General features: G+C 42.9%; 1 protein-coding gene across 3 annotated transcripts in view; it reads left to right on the forward strand.

Annotated features, from left to right (window-relative positions):
- Positions 1-12,642, forward strand: part of LOC134336647 (uncharacterized) — a 94,233-nt gene extending 81,591 nt beyond the window's left edge. For 2 of the 3 annotated variants that reach the window (XM_063030981.1, XM_063030984.1), the window contains 2 exons: positions 53-270; positions 7,581-8,268. In XM_063030981.1, the coding sequence (XP_062887051.1) occupies positions 53-270; positions 7,581-7,667 (305 nt within the window). In that variant the 3' untranslated portion in view covers positions 7,668-8,268. Of the gene's footprint in view, positions 1-52; positions 271-7,580; positions 8,269-12,171 lie in introns of those variants that run through there. The other variant, XM_063030983.1, reaches the window with a different exon arrangement.
- The last annotated feature ends 7,227 nt before the right edge of the window (positions 12,643-19,869 follow it).

The following is a 19,869-nucleotide window of genomic DNA, read 5'->3' on the forward strand; positions in this document are numbered from 1 at the left end:
ACAATTTATAAATTTCTGGAATGTTGTTATGGAGTTGTGAATTTGCTTACAGATGCAGCCCGGGCCATGAGGAATGTCCTGTCTTACTACCAGAATATTCAGCCCTGCAGCATGTGCCTTTCAGAATCAAACTACCTGTTGTTGGTTCCATTGGTACAAGTCTCCACAGCAGCAGCGACTCAGAACACAACACTCAGTTCGCTTAGCACTCAGCTGGTTGAAAAATATGTAACGTTCATGGAGTGGTGGATGAGGCAACAGGTTAATCAGGTATGTTAATGGAAAAGAACATAAATTACACTAGATCAGCTTTAATGCTGATGGTAAGTAAAATGAATTTACTGAAGCTTTTGGCTAGAAAAATGTTGATTCCCTTATATATTCAGCTACTTAAAAAGAAAAACAGAAGAAAAGTAATTGAGAGTCTGTCAAACTGGTCTAGAACGTATTGTCTTGTAACCACAGTTTTCACAGCTTATTGCCAGTTAGCTGCATTGAATGGGTCAGCCTTTTCCTTTCTAGGCCTTTAGGTGAGCACTGAGATGTCAGCTGTGGGTATATCTGATAGTTCAAATGAAGGGTCTCAACCTGAAACATTATCCATTTCACTCTGTTGATGCTGCCTCACCCGCTGAGTTCCTCCAGCAGTTTTGTTTTGTATCTTTACTCATCCTGGCCCCACCTAACACCATCCCCACCATCAACACTCCGCCAGCCCAATATCACTGGACACAGTTTAGCACAACTTTGCTGAGTTGATGCATTTCCCATCTGGGCTCTCCGTTTTACATTAGTCATGAATGGGGTTGCTGCCCTAGACTGATAAAGTAACTGGTATGGTGTTTATTTATCTTCCCTATTCTTAATGTTTCAATTAAACTTACGTTTAATTTTTAAGTGGTTTTATTTTCATTATTAAAATCCACTAGATTCTGATGACCAAAGATATTTTAAAAATTATTCAAAGACCATCATTTTGGTCTGAGAGCAAGATCTTAGCTTCCACCATTCAAGGCCTGGAAGTAATGTGAACCATTCCAGCTCACAGGAATGCCTGAGCACCTAAGTTCCCAAAATGATTGGTCTTGCTGGGCCACATAAAGTAAATGCATACATAGGAGGAGTACCAGTGGTAGGTCAGACTGAATGCAATCTGAGCTGTCCTCTCAGGGACAACAACACTGTGGTGACTAAAGTGTTTACTTAACACTCCATTCGAACATTTCTTTCAATTGCTGCAGTAGTATTTCAGGTAAGTCAGGTCTTCAGTTTTTAGAAACATAGAAAAAAAATAGCACAATACAGACCCTTCAGCCCACAATGGTGTGCTGAACATGTACTTTAGAAATTACGCAGAGTTACCCATAGCCCTCTACTTTTGTAAACTCTATGGACCTATCCAGGAAACTCTTAAAGCACCCTATTACAGGAATGGCCAACCTATGGCGCATGCGGCAAAAGTGGCGTATTGCACCCCAGTGATAATAATAAAAAAGTAAGCCTACTCATGCAAAAAGTATTAACCAAAAACCAATTTGTAGAAAAAAAAATCTATAACAGGAATTCAAGTAGCTTGGAGCTAGAAATCGGTTTTACTGAGAATAAATCTAAAACTTGGCAATTATTTTTAATGATTTTATTATTTCATGCACATCTTTTGGCGAATGTTATCTTCTTTCACATTAATTTGTTTTCAATTTTTAAAAATGTTCAATAAGTCAAACTAGGAAAGAAGGACTTTTGTTCTGCGGTCGTTCCATAACTGTCCAATACATGTTTGATACTTGTTTGATCCTGAGGCTCCAGGCGTCTGCACCAGCGGTGAGTCGCAGGTTTTTGCCAGTCAGTTTACAATTGACACTTGTGCGCCATGGAGTTGAGCTTTGTTCATCCTTTGTAAACATTTGCAGTTTTGTACTTTTTCAAAAATTAAGCCTTGCCTTCAGCCTTCAGTTACTCATCACAGTGCTAAAGAAAATGAGCAAAGGAAAAGCAGAAAGTGATAGTAAGCGTGAATTCAATGAACAGTCAGAAAATGAGTTTTTATTTATAGCGGGTCCGTCAGAAATCAAAAGAAGACAAAATATATTTGTTAAAAGAAGTTGCGAAAGTTTGGCAATAACAGAAGCGTCCTACAAAATTGCTTTAGCTTTGGCCAAAAAACAGAAGTCTTTCTCTGATGGAGAAGAAATTGTTAAGCCTTGTCACCAAATATTTGCAAGAAGTCTTGGTGATAATAATATCAAAAGGAAAATAGATGAAATTGCTCTGTCAAAGCAAACAGTTATGAGACGCATCGAAGAACTCTGTCATGATGGATCTGAGCAACTGAAAGACCTTGTCCATGCTTGTATTTTCTTTTCTTCAGCTTTGGACGAATCTGCTGACATATGTGATGTAGCATTTTTATAAGAGGAATTGATGACAATTTTAGCGTCTTTGAAGAATTTATCGGTCTTGAGTCACTTCATGGAAAAACAAGAGGATCAGACATATTTGACAAAGTAGAATCATGCCTAGAAAATCTACAACTAGGTTCTAGTAAACTCATCGGGGTTTGTACTGACGGAGCGCCATCATTGATAAGTAAAGCCGCTGGGACTACAACTTTGCTTGAAAACTTTTTAGGTCATCCTCTACTAAAGTATCACTGCATTATACACCAAGAGTCAATGTGTGGAAAAACTTTAAATTTGCAGCATAACAACAGGAATTCTGCAGATGCTGGAAATTCAAGCAACACACATCCAAGTTGCTGGTGAACGCAGCAGGCCAGGCAGCATCTATAGGAAGAAGTGCAGTCGACGTTTCAGGCCGAGATCCTTCGTCAGGACTAACTGAAGGAAGAGTGAGTAAGGGATTTGAAAGCTGGAGGGGGAGGGGGAGATGCAAAATGATAGGAGAAGACAGGAGGGGGAGGGATAGAGCCAAGAGCTGGACAGGTGATAGGCAAAAGGGGATACGAGAGGATCATGGGACAGGAGGTCCGGGAAGAAAGACGGGGGGGGTGACCCAGAGGATGGGCAAGAGGTATATTCAGAGGGACAGAGGGAGAAAAAGGAGAGTGAGAGAAAGAATGTGTGCATAAAAATGTGTGCATAAAAATTTGCAGCATGTTATGTTACTGGTTGTGAAATGCATGAATAAAATTAGAGCAAGAGGATTAAATAGATGAGAATTCAGAGAATATTGTGACATGTTAGATTTGGAATATGGCGATGTTGTCCTTCATTGTGAGGTGTGCTGGCTTTCTAGAGGACAGGTTCTGAGTAGATTTTGGAAACTGAAAAATACTGTTCATAATTTTCTAGAAGAGAAAAATGAGCTTCCTGAGGAAAGAGCCCTTTTATATGATAACAATTGGCTATTTGATTTAGCATTTTTAGTTGATGTTACCAGCCATCTCAATGATCTAAATTTGAAACTCCAGGGCAAGAACAAATTGTTTCATAGCTAAGTAAATGATATCAATGCATTCAAGATGAAGTTAAAACTGTTCACCTCTTAGTTAGAAAATTAGGATTTGAGCCAGTTTCTGCACTTAAAAGAGCAGAGTGAATGTACTGAAGATAATGGCAATTTTACAAAATATATTGAAAAATCAGGTTATTGCAAGAGTCATTTGAAACTCATTTTCATGATTTTGCTAAAGAAGAAGACTGCATACTTGCATTTATAAACCCATTTTCACTTAGTGAACAAAAAAATCATGAAGATGCCTAGTAATATGCAAATAGAACTTATTGACTTGAAAACAAATTCATTATTGAACATGAAATTTGATGAGCTTCCCTCCGTCCCAAATGCTTCTGACATGATTAATTTCTGGCGATCATTATCCTGTGAACATTTTCCAGAACTAAGAAAATTTGCCCAGAGTTATATCTGTCGTTTTGGAATGACGTACAGATGTGAACAAGCATTTTCAGCCATGAAATTGATTAAAAACAAAACGAGGTCGCAATTGACTGATTCAAATTTGAAGAATTCTCTGCTGCTCTCAGTAACTAATTTAACTCCAAACATTAAAAGCTTGGCGAAATCAAAACAGACTCAAAACTCTCATTAAGGTAAGTAATGTTTATCTTGGTTTTTATATTAAATCAGTATATCATGTAAAAATGCTAAGTATGTCTATATTAACATATTTTTACAAGAATTGAATGGGGGTACAAAAGTTGTATGCAACTTCTGAACTTGTGCATGAAAAAATTGACACATAGAATGTAAAAGGTTGGCCATCCCTGCCCTATTATATCCACCTCCACCACAGTCGCCGGCAGCCCATTCCACGCACTCACCACTCTCTGCGTAAAAAAACGTAACCCTGACATCCTTTCTGTACCTACTTCCAAGCACTTTAAAACTGTGCCCTCTCTTGCTAGCCATCTCAGCCCTGGGAAAAAGCCTCTGACTATCCACGCGATCAATGCCTCTGACCATCTTATATACCTCTATCAGGTCACCTCTCATTTTTCGTCATTCCAAGGAGAAAAGTCGAAGTTCACACAACCTATTCTCATAGGGCATGCTCCCCAATCTAGGCAACATCCTTGTAAATCTCCTTTGCACCCTTTCTATAGTTTCCACATCCTTCCTGTAGTGAGGTGACCAGAACTGAGCATAGTACTCCAGGTGGGGTCTGACCAGGGTCCTATAGAGCTGTAGCATTACCTCTCGGCTCTTGAACTCAATCCCACAGTTGATGAAGGCCGATGCACCGTTTGCCTTCTTAACCATAGAGTTAACCTGCACAGCAGCTTTGAGTGTCCTATGGACTTGGACCCCAAGATCCCTCTGATCCTCCACACTGCCAAGAGTCTACCATTAATACTATATTCTGCCATCACACTTGACCTACCAAAATGAACCACCTCACACCTATTGGGGTTGAACTCCTTCTCAGCGCAGTTTTGCATCCTGTCAATGTCCTGCTGTAACCTCTGACAGCCCCCCACACTATCGACAACACCCCCAACCTTTGCATCATCAGCAAATTTACCAACCCATCCCTCCACTTCCTCATCCAGGTCATTTATAAAAAACACGAAGAGAAGAGTTTCCAGAACAGATCCCTGAGACACACCACCGGTCACCAGTCTCCATGCAGAATATGACCTGTCTACAACCACTCTTTGCTTTCTATGGGCAAGCCAATTCTGGATCCACAAAGCAAGGTCCCCTTGGATCCCATGCCTCCTTACTTTCCCAATAAGCCTTGCATGGGGTACCTTATCAAATGCCTTGCTGAAAGTCATATACACTATATCTACTGCTCTACCTTCATCAATATGTTTCGTCACATCCTCAAAAAATTCAATCAGGCTTGTAAGGCACGACCTGCCATTGACAAAACCGTGCTGACTATTGCTGATCGTATTATGTCTCTCCAAATGTTCATAAATCTTGCTTCTCAGGATCTTCTCCATCAACTTACCAACCACTGAAGTAAAACTCACTGGTCTATAATTTCCTGGGCTATCTCTACTCCCTTTCTTGAATAAGGGACCAACATCTGCAACCCTTCAACCCTCCGGAAACTGTCCCATCCCCATTGATGATGCAAAGATCATTGCCAAAGGCTCAGCAATCTCCTCTCTCGCTACCCACAGTAGCCTGGGGTATATCTCATCAGATCCCGGTGACTTATCAAACTGGATGCTTTCCAAAAGCTCCAGCATATCCCCTTTTTTAATATCTATATGCTGAAGATTTTCAGTCTGCTGTAAGTCATCCCTACAATTGCCAAGGTCCTTTTCCATAGTGAATACTGAAGCAAAGTATTCATTAAGTGCCTCCACTATATCCTCCGGTTCCATACACACTTTTCCACTGTCACACTTGATTGGTCCTATTCTTTTACGTCTTATCCTCGTGCTCTTCACATACTTGTAGAATGCCTGGGGTTTTCCTTAATCCTGCTCACCAAGGCCTTCTTATGGCCCCTTCTGGCTCTCCTGATTTCATTCTTAAACTCCTTCGTGCCAGCCTTATAATTTTCCAGTTTTCTATCATTACCTAGTTTTTTGAACCTTTCATAAGCTCTTCTTTTTGTCATGACTAGATTTTCAACAGCCTTTGTACACCATGGTTCCTGTACTCTACCATCCTTTCCCTGTCTCAATGGAACGTACCTATGTAGAACACCATACAAATATCCTCTGACATTTGCCACATTTATGCTGTACATTTCCCTGAGAACATATATTCCCAATTTATGCATCCAAGTTCCTGCCTGATAGCTTAATATTTCCCCTTACTCCAATTAAACACTTTCCTAACTTGTCTGTGCTTACCCCCCTCCAATGATACGGTAAAGTGGATAGAATTGTGATTACTATCTCAAAATTGCTGTCAAACTGAGAGACCTGACACCTGACCAGGTTCATTTCCCAACATCAGATCAAGTACAGCCTCTCCTTTTGTAGGCTTATCTACATATTGTGTCAGGAAACCTCCCTGAACACACCTAACAAACTCCACCCCATCTAATCCCTTTGCTCTAGAACAGGGGTCCCCAAACTTTTTTGCACCGCGGACCGGTTTAATATTGACAATATTCTTGCGGACCGGCCGACCAGAGTGGGGGTGGTAGGGTTGCCAACGGACAAGAGTAGCAGTCAAATTCGGGACACTTGTATTTACCCCAAGAAAGACTACCATGACCATGAAGCCTTGCACGGGCACCTGTGTGCGCATGCGTGTACATGCCGATTTTTTTTCTACAAATCGTTTTTGGCAATTCTGTTCAGTGAAACTACACTGTACATACATTATTTCTACTTTATATAGGCTGTGTATTTATCATATCATTCCTGCTTTTACTATATGTTAGTGTTATTTTAGGTTTTATGTGTTATTTGGTATGATTTGGTAAGTTATTTTTGGGTCTGGGAATGCTCAAAAATTTTTCCCATATAAATTAATAGTAATTGCTTCTTCACTTACGCCATTTTGGCATGAACGGTTTCATAGGAACGCTCTTCCTTAGCGGGGGAAATATGGGACACGGGCTGTCCCGTATGGGACAAACCAATTTAGCTCAATATACGGGATGTCCCGGCTAATATGGGACAGTTAGCAACCCGGGGGTGGGTGGTTGATAATCACGACCGGAATATAGGGGATGTCAACTATAAGTCACTTATAAGTGGCTAATACACTCAATTTCGTTTCTAAAAGGGTTTATCTAACGAATTTAATATTAAACACACAGCGCATATTTTCCTTGCATGAATATAGTGATAAGTCAATTATAAGTCACTTTTAAGTCAATAGCATCATAACTTTTTAAGTAACGTTTGGATATTAAACACACAGCACATATTTTCCTCATACGAACATATAAAATCATTGCAACACACCAATTTTGCTGAATTAGTGGGAGCCGAATTCGTTAGTGCACATGCGTCGGTCGTGCATGCAGCCTGGTACAGCCATTCCGATCTATTCTTACTTTCTTCTTCTTATTTTTTAATCTAAGTTATTTTTTGTATTTTTTTATTCTCACGTTAACACGTCGAAGTTGCACCCTCTCTAACATGCTGGTAGAGAGAGTTTTATATGGGTTTTTTTTTTAGCGCTGGAAATGGTTACATCCTGACACACAGGACAGAAGCAAGATCACATTGTGTATTCCACGGACCAGCAAATGCCGGCTGGTTTAGCGAGCAGAGCGGCGGACACCCTTGCTGAAATCAGGAGGAAAACACACAGAGGATGCAGAGGGGGATCACAAAGCCAAGGAAGGAGGACCGGGTCGAGACAACAGAGACTTATAGAGAAGAGGAGTTTGGTGGGTAATACCGTTCCGCCTGACCGGAAGTGCACTGAGAGCAGTAAGCGTAAAGGAGTTGGGTGCTTACTGATCTGGTTAACAACGGATGGTGCAATCTGGGGCATATTACGATCAAGGAACGTGTTTGCAGACTGGATATTGAACTTTTTACTGTTGGACTTCGGCCACATTCCACCGTGATACAACACTTGGCGGCACAGGAGGTCGTTCCTGCCTGTGGCCATCGAACGTGCAGCTCTTCCCGTGGAGGGTCAGACACCTGAGCCAATAGACTGGTCCTGGACTTATTTTCCATCTGGCATAGTTTGCATTTTGTTGTTTGATTGTTGGGGGTTTTGTATTGCTATATTTACGCTCTATTCTTGGTTGGTACGGCTGTAATGAAAACAAATTTCCCTCGGGATTAATAAAGTATATCTATTTATCTATCTACCTAGCCCATGGGCTTGTTTCCCTGCAACAAGACGGTCCCATCGAGGGGTGATGGGAGACAGTGATACTGGAAGGGGGTTCCTTATGTCCAGTCTATTTCGCAATTTAGTTTTCATTGCATTCATTGCAGAAAGCCCTGCTTCGCAGAGGTATAATGGAAATGGAAGCAACGTTTTCAGTGCTTTCGTGGCTGTCTCAGGATATTTAGCCTTGACTTTGATCCAGAATGCTGGCAGAGATGTTATGTCAAACATACATTTCAGCCAGCTGTCATTTGCGAGCTTAAGGAGTTGATCTTCTTCCCACGCTGACATGGATGATGTGTGCGTAATGACCTTGTGTGCGTTCAAGTTCAACAGTGGGCGTGACAGGGAATGAGGAAAGGTGCAGCTGACTCATATCGCCAAATCATATTGTTTCCTCAAGGCTCAGTAGCACATGCTTTGTGGCCCGGTGGTTGGGGACCACTGCTCTAGAAAGATGCCAATCAATATTGGGGAAATTAAAATCTTCCACCACGACAGCCCTGTTATTATTGTGTCTTTCCAGAATCTGTCTCCCTATCTGCTTTCCGATGTCCCAGTCCCAGTCTTTAAAAAACACCCAGTAGAGTTATTGACCCCTTCCTGTTCCACCCACAGAGACTCAGTAGACAATCTCTCCATGACTTCCTCCTTTTCTGCAGCCATGACACTATCTCTGATCAGCAGTGCCATGCCCCCACCTCTTTTGCCTCATTCCCTGTCCTTTCTGAAACATCTAAAGCCTGGAACTCTAAGTGGCCATTCCTGCCCCTGCACCATTCAAGTCTCTGTAATGGCCACAACATCATAGCTCCGGGAACTGATCCACGCTCTAAGCTCATCCGCTTTGTTCGTGATACTCCTTGCATTAAAATAGACACATCTCAAACCATCAGTCTGAGCGTATCCCTTTTCCATCATCTGCCTATCCTCCCTCTCACACTGTCTATAAGCTTTCTTGATTTGTGAGCTAACCGCCCCTTCCTCCGTCTCTTCAGTTCAGTTAACACCTCCCCCCGCCCCCCCCCCCCAGCGATTCTAGTTTAAACTCTCCCAATAGCCTTAGCAAACCTCCCTGCCAGGATATTGGTCTCCCTTGGATTTAAGTGCAACCCGTCCTTTTCGTATGGTTGACTCCTGCCCCAAAAGAAGTCTCAATGATCCAGAAATCTGAATCCCTGCCCCCTGCTCCAATCCTTCAGCCACGCATTTATTCTCCACCTCACTCTATTCCTATACTCACTGTCACGTGGCACAGGCGGCAATCCTATCTTTGAGGTCCTGCTTCTCCACTTCCTTCCTAACTCCTTGTAGTCTGTTTTCAGGACCTCTTCCCTATTCCTACCTATGTCGTTGGTACCAATAGTTACCTTGACCTTTGGCTGTTCACCTTCCCACTTCAGGATGTCATGGATGCGATCAGAAAAATCCCGGACCCTGGCACCTGGGAGGCAAACTACCATCCGCGTTTCTTTCCTGCGTCCACAGAATTGCCTGTCTGACCCCATAACTATTGAGTCCCCTATTACTGCTGCCATCTTCTTCCTTTCCCTACCCTTCTGAGCCACAGGGCCAGACTCTGTGCCAGAGGCACGGCCACTGTTGCTTCCCCCAGATAGGTCGTCCCCCTGAACTGTACTCAAACATGATTACTCATTGTTAAGGTGGACAGCCACAGGGGTACTGTCTAGTATCTGACGCTTGCCCCTCCCTCTCCTGACTGTTACCCACTTATCTGCTTCCCGAGGCCCCGGTGTGACTACTTGCTTTAGCTCCTCTCTATCACCTCCTCACTTTCCCTGATCAGACGAAGGTCATCGAGCTGCATCTCTAGTTGCCTAATGCGGTCCCTTAGGAGCTGCAGTTCGATGCACGGCGCAGATGTGGCCGTCCAGGAGGCTGGAGTTTCGTTGTCATCCCATACTTGACACCCAGGACAGAACACCAGCCTCACAGACATATTTCCTATTCCTATTCTTCACAGTAAGTTACCTCGCCTCTTTATCGCCGAAGCCCTCATACTCTAACTCCCTCTACTCTGTCGCCCGTTCCTTCAATGCCAGCTCTATAAAGCTGTCTTCTTTTCAAACTCTTCCCACCGGTTGAACTCACTGGCGTCCATGCACCTGCACAGTCGTTCCTGAATTTTCATTATTTCAAATTGAGAGTTAATGACAGCAAGGGAATTTTTACTTTACTATTTCTTCATAGAACCAGGAGTTAGCCATTCAGCATTGTGAATGCATTCCTTCAGTCTAACATATCATTGCTAATCTACACAACACCCAAAAACATGGATGTACTTAATCACTTTAGTATGCTGAAATGTCGTGGAATATCAAACACAGAGCAGTACAGTACAGGCAAAGGCTCCTTAGCCCACAATGTTTGCACCAATCATATTTTCTAATTAAACTAACTCCATTCTGCCCACACATGATCCATAGACTTGCATATTCATGTCTCCATCTAAAGCAGTACTATTGTATCTGCTTGCAAGGTTTCCCACAGGAATTTAATCAAAGATAGAACAAAAATAGTAAATATGAGGTCTAATTAAAGAGAAAGGCTTCAATCAGTGTCTACAGCCCAAGTAGTTTCAACTCTTTCATCATTCTATTTTTAATATTTTCCTTCAACTAGAGTCACAGAGTCATAGAACACTACAGTTCAGAAACAGGCCCTTCAGTGCTTCCAATCCATGCTGAGCCATTAATCTGCCTCGCTCCAACAACCTGCACCTGGGCCATATCCCTCCATATCCATTCCATTCATGTACCTAACCAAATTTCTCTTAAATAGAAACATTGAAAAAAAATGTTGTAATCAAACCACTTGCACTGTCAGCTCATTTCCACACTCTCACCATCATCTGGGAGAAGAAGTTCCCCCTCATGTTCACCATTCACTCCACCCATGACCTTTAGTTATAGTTTCACCCAGCCTCAGAGGAAAAAGCCTGCTTGTTTTTACCCTGTTTATATCCCTCAATTTTGTATATCTCTATCATTTCTCTCCTCAATCTTTTACTTTCTAGGGAATGAGGTCCTAACCTGTTCAACCTTTCCCTGTAACTCAGGTACTCAAGTTCCAGCAACATCCTTGTAAATTTTCTCTGCACTCTTTCAATCTTATTTACATCTTTCCTGTAAGTAGGTGACCAAAACTGTACACAATATTCCAAATTAAGCCTCACCAATGTCTGATACAATATCAACATAACATCCTTACTCCTGTACTCAATATATTGATTTATAAACACCAATGTGCCAAAGGCTTCCTTCATGGCCCTATCTACTGTACCTTTGATGCCACATTCAAGGAATTATGGATCTGTATTCGCAGATCTCTCTATTCTGCCACACTCCTCAGTGCCCTACTGCTCACAATGTAAAACCTACCCTGGGTGGTCATCCCACAGTGCCATATCTCACACTGTCTGCATTAAATTCCGTCTGCCATTTTTCCAGCTGGTCCAGAATATGATAGCCATCCTCACTGTCCACTATACCCTTAAACTTGGTGTTATTCACAAATTTGCTGATCCAGTTTAGCACTTTATTATCTAGATCAGGGGTTCCCAACCTTTTTTATGCCGTGGACCAATGCCATAAAGCAAGGGGTCCATGAACCCCCATGTTGGGAACACTTGATCAGATTTGTGATGGGATCCTGAATTATCCCTATGAACTGTGCTTTTAAAAGAGAGAGAGAGAGTTGTGGAACACAGACACCTTGTTAAAAAGAGAGAGAAAGAAAAAGAGAGAGAGGCGAAGGCTGCTCACAGTTTGTTTGGAATTTCTGCAAGGACACTGGCAGCTTCTAAGTTCCTACAAAGAGGGAAGAGAGGAGCTACTTGATGGACAGCTGGTGTTCAGCACAACAGTATTTAAATCAGCGTAATTGCTTATTTCACAGGACAGGATACGCAGATGCACAAGGGTGTGGTGAACTATCCTGTTTAGGTGCCCACGAGTGTGGGACCGTGGATCGATTACGAGGGATTATTAGTGCATGAAAGAGCAACCCTGTGGAGTCTACTAGTGTGTCTAACCCTCACGTGGGTTGGTAGACTATCACTGGAAGACAGTGCTCTTAAGTTGGTCAAATTTGACTAACTTGGAAGTTTTGGAGGACAATGGGAAGATTGATGGCATCAGCTCACCTGAAGAACCAAACACCTCTCTCTCTCCATCACTACTCAATTCAATACAGTACCGCGAACTGAACTGAATTTTACTCATCACCGTAAGACTGTATCCATTTACCCTATGCTTGAAGAAGCTTGGTTTCTATATTTCCACACTTGTATGTATATATTATCATTGCTAACCTATTTGATATATCTGCATTTATATTACTGTATTGCGTAGTTACTAATAAATACCATTATTTAATAGCAATACCAGACTCCAAAGTGTTTTCCATTTCTGCTGGTTCTTTAATCCGTCACAGGGTACGTGACAGGTTGTTGATATAGATGACTAACAACAACGGACCCAGTACTGATCTCTGTGGCACACCACTAGTCACAGGCTTCCAGTCAGAGAAGCAATCATCTACTACCACTCTCTGGCTTCTTCCACAAAGCCAATGCCTAATCTAGTTTACTACCTCATCTTGAATGACAAGTGATTAAGCCTTCTTGACCAACCTCCCATGCAGGACCTTATCGAAATCTTTGCTAAAGTTCATGTAGGCAACATCCACTGTTTTGCCTTCATCACCTTTTCAGGTAACTTCCTCAAAAATTCTGTAAGATTGGTTAAACACAATCTACCACACATAAAGCCATATTGACCATCCCTAATTAGTGCCTGTCTATCTAAATATTTATATATCCACTCCCCTAGAATACCTTCCAATACCCTCCCCAGTACTGATTTAGTCTCACCAGCCTATAATTTCCTGGCTTATTTTAGAGCCTTTCCTAAACAATGGAACAATATTAAGCTATCCTCCAATCATATGGCACCTCATCTGTGGCTAAGGGTGCTTTAAATGTTCTTATATTTAAGATACTTATATTGCTGGGGCCACTGCAATTTCTGCATTTGCCTCCCACAGGCTCGACTGAACACCTTGTCAGGCCTTAGGGATTTAGCCACCCTAATTTGCCTCAAGACTGCGAACACCTCCTCCTCTGTAACATGTACAGGATCCATGACCTCACTGCTGCTTTGCCTCACTTCCATAGACTCTATGTCCATTTCTTTAGTAAATATAGATGCAAAAAAATCTATTTAAGATCTCCCCCTCACTTTCGGCTCCATGCATAGATTACCATTCTGAGCTTCCAGAGTACCAATTTTGTTCCTTCCTATCCTTTTGCTCTTAGTATATCTGTGGAAACTTTCAGTTTGGTTGCCGGCCGCTCGGCCATGGTTTTCGGTCGGGCACCGGACGCTCGGAGAGATTTGGCGGGGGGCAGGCGCCTGGCGCTCGGCCGTGGTCGAGTGGTTGGCAACTTGGGCTGGCTCCCCCACCGGACTTAGTCTAGTGAGGAGGTTGTGAGGACACCCAGCAGGACTGAAAAAAACAAGACCTGACAAAGGGCGGGTGAGCTCCTTGTGAGCCAACGGCCATCTTCTATGAAAGAGATTAAAGCCTTACTACGTATCTACGAATCATATGCTATGCACCTAGTTAGAAGAGATATGATGAGCTTGGGCGCTGCACTGTGTGCCTGGACCTGCCCAAGGCCTCTGCCTAAGGAAGGACCGAGCTCAAAGAAGCGACTGCGGCTGGAAGCCGACATGGCCACGGGCTCGAGTTCGGCGGGGGCGGCAACAGGCGGTGCCAAGGAGGCCAGCGGGAACAAACTGGAGGAGAGGCTGTACTCAGTGCTGTCACAAGATCGAAGAAGATGGAGGGTGCATAGCCACCAACCCCGGATTCGGGATGACACCCACTGACATCTGTAGAAGCCCTTAGGATTTTCCTTCACCTTGTCTGCCAGAGCAACCATATGCCTTCTTTTAGCTTTCCTGATTTCCTTCTTAAGTGTTCTCTTGCATTTCTTGTATTCCTTAAGTACCTTGTTTCTTCTTGCCTGCTATGCACCTCCTTCTTTTTCTTTACCAAGACCTCAATATCTTTCAAAGACCAAAATTCCCTAAATCTGTTATCCTTGCCTTTTATTCCAGCAGGAACAGACAAACTCTGTACTCTCAAAATTTCACTTTTGAAGGCCTCCCACTTACCAGGTACAGCTTTACCAAAAAACACTTGTCCCAATTAACACTTGTTAGATCCTTTGTGATACCATCAAAACCCCCTCTGTTCAGGGATGGGTTTTCCACTTTGACAAAGATGGCTTCTTTAACCCTTCTTTCAAACCACCTGTTCTTCCTGTCCAAAATGTGCACATTTTTATCATCAAAGGAGTGTCCTTTGTCCTTTAGGTGTAGATATACAGCGAAGTCTTGACCTGAGGTGTTAGTCCTCCTATGTTGGGCCATCTGTTTGTGAAGTGGTTGTTTTGTATCACCGACATACACATCTGTGCAGTTCTCATTGCATTGGATGGTATATACAATATTACTCTGTTTATGTTTGGGTGGAGGATACTTGGGGTGAACAAGTTTCTTTCTGATTGTGTTTGTAGGTTTGAAAAACTCAGGGATGTGGTGTTTATTGCAATTCCTTCTGAATTTCTCTGAAATTCCAGCTACATATGGGATGACTATGATTTTTCCGTCTGCTTTGCTCCTTATCTCTGTCTGTTGGGCTGATCTCCCTGCTGATGTTTGTCGTTCTCTTGACGAAGGCCCAGTCAGGGAAGCCGCAAGCTTTCAAAGCTTCTCTTAAATACTTGTGCTCCTTGTCTTTAGCTGTAATGTTGGTGGGCACATTCTCGGCCCGGTGATGTAGTGTTCTGATAACCCCAACTTAGGTTCTAATGGGTGATGAGAGTCAAACCGTAGGTACTGATCTGTGTAGGTCGGTTTTCTGTAAACTTCAATATCTAGATGCCCATTTTCTTTGATAAGTACTGCACAGCCTTAAAAGGCCAGTCTATTGTTCTCAACGTCTTCTCAAGATAACAATGATGATAACAATGTGCATATTTTGGACAGGGAGGTCAGATGGTTTGAAAGAGGGGTTAAAGAAGCCATCTTTGTCAAACTGGAAAATCCATCCCTGAACAGAGGGGATGGGGTACAACACCAGCTATCAGCTACTTACAATGCAGTCGTAACATCTCTACTCCAGTGTCTGCAGAACAGTTCACCTCTCCATTCATGCAAAGATAAGAGCCTCTCATTATCTCTACAACTCTTAACGATCTTCATGTCATTGCTATACCTTTAAACAACTCAGAGAATTTATAAGCTGGAAAATTACCCACCATGGATCAGAGATCTGAAGAAGTTTCTTGGATGAGTTGCCATAATCAGAATCAGGTTTATTATCACTGGCATATGACACCAAATTTGTTAACTTTGTAACAGCAGTTCAATGCAATACATATTATAGAAGAAAAAATAAAGTAATAATAATAATAAGTAAGTAAATCTTATTCAGTATACATATATAGAATAGATTAAAAATCGTGCAAAAAACAGAAATACTATATATTTAAAAAAAAGTGAGGTAGTGTCCAAGGGTTCAATGTCCAGGGCCTGGGAAATGAATATTCAAGGGTATACGTCCTATCAAAAGGACAGACTGATGGGCAGAGGGGGTGGGGTGGCTCTGTTGGTGAGGAATGATATTCTGTCCCTTGCGAGGGGGGACATAGAATCAGGAGACATACAGTCAGTATGGATAGAACTGAGAAATTCTAAGGGTAGCAAGACCCTAATGGGAGTTATCTACAGGCCCCCAAACAGTAGTCTGGATGTAGGTTGTAAGTTGAATCAAGAGTTAAAATTGGCATGTCGCAAAGGTAATGCTACAGTTGTTATGGGGGATTTCAACATGCAGGTAGACTGGAGGAATCAGGTTGGTACTGGACCCCAAGAAAGGGAGTTTGTGGAGTCCCTCCGAGATGGATTCTTAGAACAACTTGTACTGGAGCCTACCAGAGAGAACGCAATTCTAAATTTAGTGTTGTGCAATGAACCGGATTTGATCAGGGACCCGAGGTAAAGGAGCCATTAGGAGGTAGTGACCATAATATGATAAGTTTTAATCTACAATTTGAGAGGGAGAAGGGAAACTCGGAAGTGTCAGTATCACAGTTGAACAAAGGGAACTATGGTGCTATGAGGGAGGAGCTGGCCAAAGTTCAATGGAACAATTCCCTAGCAGGGATGACAGTGGAACAGCAATGGCAAGTGTTTCTGGGAATAATGCAGAAGGTGCAGGATCAGTTCATTCCAAAGAGAAGAAAGATCCTAAGGGGAGTAAGGGGAGGCTGTGGCTGACAAAGGAAGTATTGGACAGTATAAAAATAAAAGAGAAGAAGTATAACATAGCAAAGACGAGTGGGAAGCTGAAGGATTGGGAAACTTTTAAAGAGCAACAGAAGGTAACTAGAAAAGGCAATACGCGGAGAAAAAATGAGGTACGAAGGTAAACTAGCCAAGAATATAAAGGAGGATAGTAAAAGCTTCTTTAGGTATGTGAAAAGGAAAAAAATAGTTAAGACCAAAATTGGGCCCTTGAAGACAGAAACGGGTGAATTTATTATGGGGAACAAAGAAATGGCAGACGAGTTGAACAGGTACTTTGGATCTGTCTTCACTAGGGAAGACACAAACAATCTCCCAGATGTAACAGTGGCCAAAGGACCTAGGGTAATGGATGAACTGAAGGAAATTTATATTAGGCAGGAAATGGTGTTGGATAGACTGTTGGGTCTGAAGGCTGATAAGTCCCCGGGACCTGATAGTCTGCATCCCAGGGTACTTAAGGAGGTGACTTTAGAAATCGTGGACGCATTGGTAATCATTTTCCAATGTTCTATAGATTCAGGATCAGTTCCTGTGGATTGGAGGGTCACTAATGTTGTCCCTCTCTTCAAGAAGGGAGGAAGAGAGAAAACAGGGAATTATAGACTGGTTAGCCTGACGTCGGTGGTGGGAAAGATGCTGGAGTCAATTATAAAAGATGAAATTACGACACATCTGGATAGCAATAACAGGATCGGTCCGAGTCAGCATGGATTTACCAAGGGGAAATTGTGCTTGACTAATCTTCTGGAATTTTTTGAGGATGTAACTATGAAAATGGACAAGGGAGAGCCAGTGGATGTAGTGTACCTGGACTTTCAGAAAGCCTTTGATAAAGTCGCACATAGGAGATTAGTGGGCAAAATTCAGGCACATGGTATTGGGAGCAGAGTACTGACATGGATTGAAAATTGGCTGGCTGACAGAAGACAAAGAGTAGCGATTAACGGGTCCCTTTCGGAATGGCAGGCGGTGACCATAGTCATAGTCATAGTCATAGTCATAGTCATAGTCATAGTCATACTTCATTGATCCCGGGGGAAATTGGTTTTCGTTACAGTTGCACCATAAATAATAAATAGTAAAAGAACCATAAATAGTTAAATAGTAATATGTAAATTATGCCAGTAAATTATGAAATAAGTCCAGGACCAGCCTATCGGCTCAGGGTGTCTGACCCTCCAGGGGAGGAGTTATAAAGTTTGATGGCCACAGTCAGGAATGACTTCCTATGACGCTCTATGCTGCATCTCGGTGGAATGAGTCTCTGGCTGAATGTACTCCTGTGCCCACCCAGTACATTATGTAGTGGATGGGAGACATTGACCAAGATGGCATGCAACTTAGATAGCATCCTGTTTTCAGACACCACCGTGAGAGAGTCCAGTTCCATCCCTACAACATCACTGGCCTTACGAATGAGTTTGTTGATTCTGTTGGTGTCTGCTACCCTCAGCCTGCTGCCCCAGCACACAACAGCAAACATAATCACACTGGCCACCACAGCCTCGTAGAACATCCTCAGCATTGTCCAGCAGATGTTAAAGGACCTCAGTCTCCTCAGGAAATAGAGACTGCTCTGACCCTTCTTGTAGACAGCCTCAGTGTTCTTAGACCAGTCCAGTTTATTGTCAATTCGTATCCCCAGGTATTTGTAATCCTCCACCATGTCCACACTGACCCCCGGATGGAAACAAGAGTCACCGGTACCTTAGCTCTCCTCAGGTCTACCACCAGCTCCTTAGTCTTTTTCACCTTAAGCTGCAGATAATTCTGCTCACACCATGTGACAAAGTTTCCTACCGTAGACCTGTACTCAACCTCAAATCCCTTGCTGATGCATCCAACTATGGCAGAGTCATCCGAAAACTTCTGAAGATGACAAGACTCTGTGCAGTAGTTGGAGTCCGAGTGTAAATGGTGAAGAGAAAGGGGGAGAAGACAGTCCCCTGTGGAGCCCCAGTGCACACAGTGTTGCAAGCACACGTACTGTGGTCTGCCAGTCAGTGGGGTACCCGCAGGGTTCAGTGCTGGGACTGCAGCTGTTTACAATATATATTAATGATTTAGATGAGGGAGTTAAAAGTAACATTAGCAAATTTGCTGATGACACAAAGCTGGGTGGCAGTGTGAAATGTGAGGAGGATGTTATGAGGATGCAGGGTGACTTGGACAGGCTGGGTGAGAAGGCAGATGCTTGGCAGATGCAGTTTAATGTGGATAAATGTGAGGTTATCCACTTTGGTGGTAAGAACAGGAAGGCAGATTATTATCTAAATGGAGTCAAGTTAGGAAAAGGGGAAGTACAACGAGATCTAGGCGTTCTTGTATATCAGTCACTGAAAGCAAGCATGCAAGTACAGCAGGCAGTGAAGAAAGCTAATGGCATGCTGGCCTTCATAACAAGGGGAATTGAATATAAGAGCAGAGAAGTCCTTCTGCAGCTGTGCAGGGCCCTGGTGAGACCACACCTGGAGTACTGTGTGCAGTTTTGGTCTCCAAATTTGAGGAAGGACATTCCTGCTATTGAGGGAATGCAGCGTAGGTTCATGAGGCTAATTCCTGGGATAGCGGGACTGTCATATGTCGAAAGATTGGAGCAACAGGGCTTGTATACTCTGGAATTTAGAAGGCTGAGAGGGGATCTTATTGAAACATACAAGATTATTAAGGGATTGGACACGCTGGAGGCAGGAAGCATGTTCCCGCTGATAGTTGAGTCCAGAACCAGAGGCCACAGTTTAAGAATAAGGGGTAGGCCATTTAGAATGGAGTTGAGGAAAAACTTTTTCACCCAGAGAGTGGTTGATATATGGAATGCTCTGCCCCAGAAGGCTGTGGAGGCTAAGTCGCTGGATGCTTTCAAGAAAGAGATGGATAGAGCTCTTAAAGATAGCGGAATCGAAGGTTAGGGAGATAAGGCAGGAACTGGATACTAATTGTGGATGATCAGCCATGATCACAGTGAATGGCGGTGCTGGCTCAAAGGGCCGAATGGCCTACTCCTGCACCTATTGTCTATTGTCTATTTAGGAATTGGATGGCAGATGGAAAGAAGCTGTTCCTGAATTGCTGAGTGTGTGCCTTCAGGCTTCTGAACCTCCTACCTGATGGTAACAGTGAGAAAAGGGCATGCCCTGGGTGCTGGAGGTCCTTAATAATGGACATTGCCTTTCTGAGACACTGTTCCTTGAGGATGTCCTGGGTATTTGTAGCC

The sequence above is a fragment of the Mobula hypostoma genome, chromosome 23 (genome assembly GCF_963921235.1).
Source record: "Mobula hypostoma chromosome 23, sMobHyp1.1, whole genome shotgun sequence".
Lineage (NCBI taxonomy): Eukaryota > Metazoa > Chordata > Chondrichthyes > Myliobatiformes > Myliobatidae > Mobula > Mobula hypostoma.